Source organism: Canis lupus, chromosome 10, assembly GCF_011100685.1.
Source record: "Canis lupus familiaris isolate Mischka breed German Shepherd chromosome 10, alternate assembly UU_Cfam_GSD_1.0, whole genome shotgun sequence".
Taxonomy (NCBI): Eukaryota; Metazoa; Chordata; class Mammalia; order Carnivora; family Canidae; genus Canis; species Canis lupus.
In genome coordinates, this window is record NC_049231.1 from 69,987,034 (window position 1) to 69,996,936 (window position 9,903).

The window sequence follows — 9,903 nt, forward strand, 5'->3', positions numbered from 1 at the left end:
CGCGGCCTCGCCGGGCTCGCGGCGCCCGCCCCCCGCCCCCCGCCCGCCCGCGGGCCCTCCCGGCAGCGCGCGGCGGCGGCGGCGGCGGCGGCGGCGGCGGCGGCGGCCCGGGGGGCGGGCCCGAGCGCGGGCGCGCGGAGGGCGGCGCAACCTCGTGACCTAGAAAAGACGGGTCCTCGCTTTTTTTTCGAGGGGTCCTGCGCGGCAAGCACTTCCGGGGTCAGAGGGTACGCGGGGTTGAAAGCGGGCTTCCCGCCCCGCCCAGACCGCCGAGGCTGCCGCCGGAGTCGCCACCGCCGCGCCCTCGCCCACCCGCCCGCCCGCCGCTCCCGGCCCCGCTCGCCCCCGCCGCCGCCGCCGCCCGCCCCCGGACGACGCCGCGGCCTCCCGCCCGCGCCCGCTCGCCCCCGCGGCCCCCGCTCGCCTCGCGCCGGCCGTTCCGGGCCTACGGCCCCCTCCCCCCGCCGCCGCCGCCGCCGAGCCTTGACCACGTAACGAGCCCAACTCCCCCGAACGCCGCCCGCCGCTCGCCATGGATGCCGGAGTGACTGAGAGCGGACTCAACGTGACTCTCACCATTCGGCTGCTCATGCACGGGAAGGAAGTGGGGAGCATCATCGGGAAGAAAGGGGAGTCGGTGAAGAGGATCCGCGAGGAGAGCGGCGCGCGGATCAACATCTCGGAGGGCAACTGCCCCGAGCGGATCATCACCCTGACGGGCCCGACCAATGCCATCTTCAAGGCCTTCGCCATGATCATCGACAAGCTGGAGGAAGACATCAACAGCTCCATGACCAACAGCACGGCGGCCAGCAGGCCCCCGGTCACCCTGCGGCTCGTGGTGCCGGCCACGCAGTGCGGCTCGCTCATCGGCAAGGGCGGCTGCAAGATCAAGGAGATCCGCGAGAGCACGGGCGCCCAGGTGCAGGTGGCGGGGGATATGCTGCCCAACTCGACCGAGCGGGCCATCACCATCGCGGGCGTGCCGCAGTCGGTCACCGAGTGTGTCAAGCAGATCTGCCTGGTCATGCTCGAGACGCTCTCCCAGTCCCCGCAGGGGAGAGTCATGACCATCCCGTACCAGCCCATGCCGGCCAGCTCGCCGGTCATCTGCGCGGGCGGCCAAGACCGCTGCGGCGACGCGGCCGGCTACCCGCACGCCACCCACGACCTGGAGGGGCCGCCCCTGGACGCCTACTCGATCCAAGGACAACACACCATCTCTCCGCTCGACCTGGCCAAGCTGAACCAGGTGGCAAGACAACAGTCTCACTTTGCCATGATGCACGGCGGGACGGGATTCGCCGGAATTGACTCCAGCTCTCCCGAGGTGAAAGGCTATTGGGCAAGTTTGGATGCGTCCACCCAAACCACCCATGAACTCACCATTCCAAATAACTTAATTGGCTGCATAATCGGGCGCCAGGGCGCCAACATTAATGAGATCCGCCAGATGTCCGGGGCCCAGATCAAAATTGCCAACCCGGTGGAAGGCTCCTCTGGTAGGCAGGTTACTATCACTGGTTCTGCTGCCAGTATTAGTCTGGCCCAGTATCTAATCAATGCCAGGCTCTCCTCCGAGAAGGGCATGGGGTGCAGCTAGAACGGTGTAGGTCCGCTTACAAACCACCACCACCACCACCACCACCCCACCCGCCCCCCCCAACCCCCCCCCACCCCCTTTCTGCTGTTTTCCCATGATCCAACTGTGTAATTTCTGGTCAGTGATTCCAGGTTTTAAATAATTTGTAAGTGTTTCAGTTTCTACACGACTTTATCATCTGCTAAGAATTTAAAAAAGGAAAAAAAAGAAATCACATTTCTCTGTTCAGCTGTTAACGCTGGGATCCATATTTAGTTTTATAAGCTTTTCCCTGTTTTTAGTTTTGTTTTGGGTTTTTGGCTCATGGATTTTATTTCTGTTTGTCGATAAGAAATGTTAAGAGTGGAATGTTAATAAATTTCAGTTTAGTTCTGTAATGTCAAGGATTTAAAAATTAAAAAATGGATTGGTTAAAAAATGCTTCATATTTGAAAAAGCTGGGAACTGCTATCTTGAACTCTTTGTTGGTGGTTTTTTTTTTCCTTCCCCCCCCCCCCCACCCCACCCCCGCCCCCACCCCAATCCCTTTAGCGTTAAGGCCTTTGTAGGGAGAAGGGTGGGCCCGTCCCTGGTGTTCTCTCCAGCCCTTTTCACCTACTGGTAGGATTCCATTCCCTTTCTGTCCCAACAAAGGAACACGGCAGGCTGGGCCTGCTCTGGGATATTTGCAGACAGTGGGGCTCCCCGGGAGGGTGACATCCCTCCAGCCAAGTTCCAGAGAGAGGCCTCTGCCCATTTCTCTGGTAGAAAACAAGGGTTTCCTCAGATGGGAAAAAAAGTATGCCCATTCGGTAGGAACTCCGATGAATGGCAGCGCGTCCTCCCGGCCGGCCGGCCCCACCCCCCCCAACCCAATCTCGACGGGGAAAACTCTTAGCCAGGAACAAAAAAAAAAAAATGTTCGGAGGTGGGAGGAGTCGGGGGGGGGGGGCGCCCAGAGAGGAGGTGGGGGAGGGAAGGGGGCCGGGCAGGGGTGCAGGGAGGGGCTGACGTGCGGGGAAGGGGAGGGTCGGGTGGGTCCGAGGATTTGGAAGAGGGCAGGGGTGGTGATCCCGGGCGGAGGGCTCTGGGGCGCCCGGGCCCAAGGGGGATGGTACCGGCGGGGTGCACGTGGCACGCATGCACCTGTGGCAAGCCGCCTGTCAGGATGTTATTACACCTGCCAAGTGGTGGATCCAGAAACAAAAGAGGCCCAGCTTCTAATTCCTCAGCTGTGTGCAGCGTTGGAAAAATCGTTATACCGGGAAATAATCCTGCCTAAGTGGGGCAGCCCTCGCAGGCCGGGATGGAGACACATGCACCGGAGATAGCCTAGGAATGTGGCGGTAAGAATGCAGGTTCCCGGGTCCCGCCCCTCCACGGTAATGACAAGGCTGCACTTTTGAACAAAACCGCAAAAGGTGGTTAGGTTTGGGCGCCACTGCTTATCTCGGGCGGGGAGATCAGGAAGGTCTTGCTGCGAAGGCCCAGGAAGCTCCTGTGCACACCGGCCAGTGGGACTAGACTGGACTTGAGAAGAAAAAGTCTCTGCCATTAGGCAAAGACTCTAGAAACAGTAACACAAGACAATGGACAATTAGGTGCCAAAGTGCTTAGTTCAAACCCCGGGCGCTGTGGGAGATCACCAACAGCCGAGAAAAATTCCTGTGGGAGGGGAATGTTCCACACAATAAATATCTGTTGAGGCTTATCCTCCACAGGGAACCTGCCTCTTTCTGAGGTGCAGACGGGGTTCTCGGTCCCTGGAGGTGGGACTGGGGTCCGCTGTGCGCTTCACGCCCCCCTGGACCCAGGCAGCCAGGGCTGAAGGAAACCCACGGTCTGGACCTAAACCGGAGGTCACACTGGACGACTTCTGCCTCTCGTGTGGCCTTGGGCAAATTATGTGACCTCTTCTATAAAATGGAGGTGTCACAAGTCTGCATCTCTCGGCTTGTGAAGAAAACCAGCGTGTCCGTAAAGCAGAACGGGGCTTAGGGCACAGTAAACCTCACCTCAGGCTGCAGGAAGCCTAAGGTTAATTTCTGTCCACAGAGTCTTTGCACGGAAAAGACAGATTTTATTTTTCCAAAGATTTTATTTACTTACTTGACAGTACAAGCAGGGGAGTGGCCGAGGGAGAAGCAGGCTCCCCACTGAGCAGGGAGCCCCACGATGGCGGGGCTGGATCCCGGGACCCTGGGACCGTGACCTGAGCCCAAGGCAGACGCTCAGCCAACTGAGCCACCCAGGTGCCCCCCCCGCCCCCCCCCCCGCTCCCGCCCCCTCACCCAAAAGTCAGATATGGAAGAGAGAACAAAGCAATGTGTATTAATAACAAACAGAGGACAGTTGGACTGAAGGACAGCTAAGGGAGGGCCTAGGGAAGCCCAGAAATGGTTCCATTGTCTTCTAGAGATAATGAGCACAAGTCAAGTTTTCGTGGAATAGGGCAGGAGTGAAACATTAAGTTAAACCCTCAACCCCAGGCCAAACGGTTTTTGAGGAGTCCCTAAAATTTGCTGGGTGAAGTGGTCCAAATGCCCTATAAAAAATAGACCTTGGCTCAGGGCTTTACCGCCGCCTTCGGGCCAGGGTGTGATCCTGGAGACCCCGGGGGTTGAGTCCGGCATCTGGCTCCCTGCATGGAGCCTGCTTCTCCCTCTGCCTGTGTCTCTGCCTCTCTCTCTCTCTCTCTCTCTCTCTCTCTTTCTCTTTCTCTCTCGAATAAACAAAATCTTAAAAAAAAAAAAAAGACCTCAAATTGTCCTCAACCCCTTCCCCTCCCACCCTTTCAAGAGCAAAGGTGGCAATAATTTGTAAAATAATGGGTTAGGCAAGGCCTAGGATGAAGGGCACCTTGGCTGGACTCAAATCAGGAAGAGCAGTTAGAAAACTGCCTCAAGAGATTCTAATCACGCCCTGGGGGGGCACCTGGGGGCTCAGTCGGTTAAGCACCTGACTCTTGATTTCAGCTCCAGTCTTGATCTCAGGGTCATGGGATCAACCCCCACATCAGGCTCTGTACTGAGCATGGTGTCTGCTTGAGAATCTCTGTCTCTCTCTCAAATAAATAAATAAAATCTTAAAAAAAAAAAAACAAAAAAACAGCTGAGTAGTATCGCTAGGAATACAAGTAGAAAGGAGCCAATGCGAGGGAGAATGAAACTGAGTGTGGAGGCCTGGGAAGGAGAGGCGAGGGGAGCCCTGAGTTCAGACTCGGGGATACGAGTATTTGCAGGGAGGAGTATTCAACAAGCAGGAAGAGACAGACAAACGGAAGGAAAGTCAGAGCTACGGAGAGACCGGGAAATGAGAGGAAAGGGCTAGAGACTGAGCTCTGGGGTAATGACCTCTTCTACTTGTTCACCACGGTCCCCACAACGTATTCACAGGGGCTCCCTAAGCACCTATAGAATCTTTATCAATCAAAAGTATCTCCAGAATGAGTATAGAAGTAGCCAATGAGGAAGGATTAGTCAAAGCTGGAGAAAACCCAGGACAGTGCCCTTGAGAGCAGTCGAGGAGGGAAGTCTCAAAGCTGACGACAGTAACGCTACTGAGAGGTTTAACAGAATTGATTGAACATTTACTTGCTGCAAAATACTTTGAACTAAAATGTGATGTTTTGGTACAACTGAAAGATGTGCAGCAGCTGTTATAGTGAAAGCACAGTACATGATACGAAGAGCGAAGAGGGGGACACCTGGGTGGCTCAGTGGTTTGGCGCCTGCCTTTGGCCCAGGGCATGATCCTGGAGACCCGGGATCGAGTCCCACGTCGGGCTCCCTGCAGGGAGCCTGCTTCTCCCTCTGCCTGAGTCTCTGCCGCTCTCTCCCTCTCTGTGTCTCTCATGAATAAATAAATAAAACCTTAAAAAAAAAAAAAAAGAAGAAGAAGAAGAACGAAGAGGAAGGGGAGAAGCTATAAAATCAACCGAGGCAAAACAGCCTTGAGGGCCGTAATAAAGGGTCGGAGCTTGACCCTGCAAACCAGCGGGCTTCAAGAATCTCAAGTGTACCCCCTCCGTAGAGTCCTTAGCATATACACTATTACATGTTTGTCATGACGTGTCATGACATAAATTACATACATGTATTTTAGTCATGCTTAGTTATACATTATATACAAGCATGTATCTAAATATTATGTATGTTAGAAAACAAAAGAATTAGGGGCAGCCCGGGGGGCTCAGCAGTTTAGCGCCGACTTCAGCCCAGGGCGTGATCCTGGAGACCCGGGATCGAGTCCCACGTTGGGCTCCCTGCATGGAGCCTGCTTCTCCCTCTGCCTGCGTCTCTGCCTGTGTGTGTGTGTGTGTCTCATGAATAAATAAAAATAAATCTTTAAGAAAAAAGAAAACAAAAGAATTAGAGGCACCTGGGTGGCTCCGTTGGTTAAGTGGCTGCCTTCCGCTCAGGTCATGACCCCAGGGTCCTGGGATCCAGCCCCGCGTTGGGCTTCCAGCTCACTGCTTCTCCCTCTCCCCCAACCCCCACTCATGATCTCTCTTGTTCTCTCTCTCAAATAAATAAAATCTAAAAAGGAAAGAAAACAAAAAATTTTAATATTAACAGTTAAGATAAATTGAAATCTACTTTCTAATAGTTTTCTGTTGCTTTTTTTTTTTTAATTCCTTCCACCCAATCATTTTTAGAGACCACTTGAAGGGGATCCTGAGGAAGATGCTTCCAAAGTCATGGGTATCCTTGGGGAGCAGAATTTCAGAAGAATGAGAGGAGGAAGCCAGATTACCCCAGGAGAGGATGGCCTGGGGTGAGGAAGTGGAGACCAGAGTGAAGATGGCTCAAATGCTTGAGGGTGCAAAGGAGAGAGGAAAATTGGGGAGGACCGGAGGAAAGATTTTGGTGGGGGAGTTTGTTGTCTTTGGAAGAACTTCACTAAAGACAGGTAATAAGGAAGCAATAGGAAGTTGAAAAGCTGGTAAGAGAGGACTTGGAGAGGCGCCTGGTTGGCTCAGTCAGAGGAGTGTGACGCGCAATCTGGGCGGAGAGATGACTTAAATGTTTGTTTTGCTGTTTTGGGGGGGGTTGTTGTTAAGTAGGCTCCACACCCGGCACAGGGCCCAGGGTCGGGCTTGAACTCATGACCCGGAGGTCGAGACCTGAGCTGAGATCAAGAGTCCAAGCTTGACCCACGAAGCTACCCAGGTGCCCTGAGATCACTTAAATTAAAAAAAAAAACAAAAAACAACAAAAAAAAAAACCCACAAAACTTTAAAAAAGAAAAAAGGATTGTCTGGGAGCAGTGAGCATCAGGTGACAGACACTGTGACTCTTAGAAGTGGATTCATTTTGTCCCCCTCCTACCAGGACTCACTCTACAGGCCCCTGCCCGCCCTGCTGAAGCCGGGAATCAGGAGCCGCCCCCAGTTGCTGTGCCTCCGCCCGGCCCGGTCCTGCCACCAGCTGTCAGGCCACCACCGCTGCCCCCGGGCCGGCAGGTCGCCCAGCACCCACTGTCCCCGTGTTCAGAGGGCTGAGGGGCTCCTGGGGCCCAGTAGTGAAGGTGGGCCTCGGCCCAGGTCGTGACCCCGGGCCCTGCTTGGGGGGGGGGGGGCTGCTGCTGCGTCTCCCCTGCCCCCTCGTGACCTCGCTCGCTCGCTCTCGGGTAACTAGATGGGAAGGTCAGAAAGGAACCTGAGGAGGCCGGCCTCGCCCCGCCGGCGCCCCAGCAGCCGCCCCAGCAGCCGCCCCAGCAGCCGCCCGCCCGGCCTGGCCCCCCGCGTGGAGCCCATGGGTCTCCGGGAGGGCGCCCAGCTCGGCGCAGCCCAGCGCCCCCAGGCCTGGGAGGCCCGGCCCGCCGCCTCCCACCCGGCGCCCCCCCCCCCCCGTCCCCCCCGCCGTCCCCGCCGCCTCGCCCCTCCTGCTCCTCAGGCCCGGCTCGCCTCCTGGGACCTGCTGGGCCCCGGGACACCCGTGGACTCCCACCTGCGGCTGCAACGTCGGGGCGCTCCTGCGTGACCTCGGCCGCCTCGGGCCTCCGTCCCCATCTGGGAACCATGGGTGGGACCCTGTCCCTCCGGCCACCTCCGTGGGCCCCGGCCCGTCCTGCCGCCTGCCCCGCGGCTGCCTCCCCACGCACAGACCTCTGAGAACGCGCTCGGAGGGAAAAGCAGGTCACGACCACCACCACCACCACCAACACCACCACCAACACCACCACCAACACCAACACCACCACCAACACCAACACCACCACCACCACCACCAACACCACCACCAACACCAACACCACCACCACCAACAACAACAACAACACCACTACTACTACCGACACCAACAATATCACCACCACCAACAACAACAACAACCACGACCACGACAACGACGACGACCTGGCCACAGGAAGCCCGGCTTGGCATTCCAGGAAACCACTCGGGGAGCCTGATGGGGGGAAGCAGAGGGAGGGGGCCACCCCCCCAGAAGGTGCTGTCGCCCTTAGGTGCTGTGGGGAGGCACAGAGAGGAGGTGGCCACGCCAGCCCCCAGGTACCCCAAGCCACCCACCCCTCAGGTCCCAGGAGAACACCCAGCAGCAGGGCTATGGCTGTCCCGGAGTGCCCGGGCCCCTGTCCACCCACGCGAGGTCAGGGGGCTCCCCAGACATCTGCCCCCCCGGAGCAGAGACATGGGGGTGGCAGTTGAGGCACCAGGGCTTGATGACAGCAAACACCCCACTATGAGGCACCCCGGGTGCTGGAGAGACCCAGTTAGCGACTCCCTGAGCGGGTCAGCCCCAGTGAGGAGACGCTTGGGAAAGCTTCCTCCACGTGGGTGAGATCCTGTGCCTTCACTCCGTTCAGCTCTACTTCTAGAAGCGTCTTCTAGGGACGCTTGGCCGGGTCTGTGACCTCAGGCTCGGCCATGTGAGCTCTGCATGGGGCGGGGGGGCGCGGATAGAGACTCCTAAAAATAAACAAAAACAAATTTTTTTAAGATTTTATTTATTTATTCATGAGAGACCCAGAGAGAGGCAGGGAAAGGCAGAGACACAGGCGGAGGGAGAAGCAGGCTCCATGGCAGCCCGGGGGGCTCAGCGTTTTAGCGCCGCCTTTGGCCTGGGGCCTGATCCTGGAGTCCTGGAATCGTGTCCCAGGTCGGGCTCCCTGCAGGGAGCCTGCTTCTCCCTCTGCCTGGGTCTCTGCCTCTCTGTATGTGTGTGTCTCTCATGAATAAATAAATAAAATCTTAAAAGAAAAGAAGCAGGCTCCATGCAGGGAGCTCCATCCCGGGACCCCAGGATCACGGCCTGAGCTAAAGGCGGGAGCCAAACTGCGGAGCCACCCAGGGATCCCCGTCCCAAGCTGCTTTCTTAGTCATATTCTGGACCGTCCCACCAGGCCAGAAAAACCGCCCCCAGGAGACTCTAAATGGATAGTCTGCACATTATTTTGTCTTTGATCATTTTTTCCCAGTTTTCCAATGACGGTGATAAAATATTTTATAGACCATATATGAATATGTGCTGCAGAGGACGATCAATGAGCGTCTGCCTTCGGCTCAGGTCGTGACCCCGGGGTCCCGGGGGGGTCCCCGCAGGGAGCCTGCTTCTCCCTCTGCCTCTCTGTGCCTCTCATGAGTAAACAAATAAAACTTTAAAAAAAATGAAAGTAACACATATATACTACTCTTTTTTAAATGGGATCATACTCATTTCTCTAAAACAAAAGTAATAATAAAATGGGATCATACTCTACACACTAATTTGTATCCTGTTTTTCTTTTTGTTAAATTGAGATATCACTTAAATACCATAAAATCCACCACTTTGAAGTGTGAATTTAGTGGCTTTGGTACATTCACAAGGTTGTGCAATCATCACTGCTATCTTTTGCCAGACATTGTTATCACCTCAAAAAGAAACCCATACCCGTGCCCAGTCACTCCTCATTCCTCACCCACTCCACCCAACCCAGTCCTGGCAACCAATAATCTACTTTCTGACTCTGTGGATTTGCTTGTCCGGACATCTCATATGAGTAGAATTGTACGGTATGTGGCCTTCTGGGTCTAGCTTCTTTCACTCAGCATGATGTTTTCAAGGTTCATCCGTGCTATAACGTGTATCGGACCTCATTTCTTTTTTTGGCTGAATATGTCGCATTGTAGAACTAGACCACATTTTGCTTATCCGTTCATCAGTTGATACACATTTAGATTGTTTCCACGTTTTGACTATTATGAATAATGCTGTTACGAACACTTGTGTACAATTTTTTAGAAGATTTTATTAATTATTAGAGACACAGAGACAGAGACAGAGAGACAGAGGGAGAAGCAGGCTCCATGCAGGGAGCCC

At 55.4% G+C, this 9,903-nt stretch overlaps 1 protein-coding gene and 1 long non-coding RNA gene across 2 annotated transcripts; both read left to right on the forward strand.

Moving 5' to 3' along the window:
• The first annotated feature begins 409 nt into the window (after window positions 1-409).
• PCBP1 (poly(rC) binding protein 1) lies at window positions 410-2,060 on the forward strand. Its single transcript, XM_038549549.1, has one exon. It carries the CDS (start codon window positions 533-535, stop codon window positions 1,601-1,603), a length of 1,071 nt encoding a protein of 356 aa, XP_038405477.1. The 5' UTR covers window positions 410-532; the 3' UTR covers window positions 1,604-2,060.
• A 642-nt stretch (window positions 2,061-2,702) lies between these two features.
• LOC111097866 lies at window positions 2,703-7,290 on the forward strand. The gene is made up of 3 exons (XR_005365268.1): window positions 2,703-2,928; window positions 6,240-6,358; window positions 6,916-7,290. It is a non-coding gene; the product is annotated as an uncharacterized LOC111097866 (long non-coding RNA).
• The last annotated feature ends 2,613 nt before the right edge of the window (window positions 7,291-9,903 follow it).

Bases quoted from the DNA above. Each gene is read 5' to 3' on its own strand.
- PCBP1 (XM_038549549.1), top strand. From the start codon at position 533: ATGGATGCCGGAGTGACTGAGAGCGGACTCAACGTGACTCTCACCATT.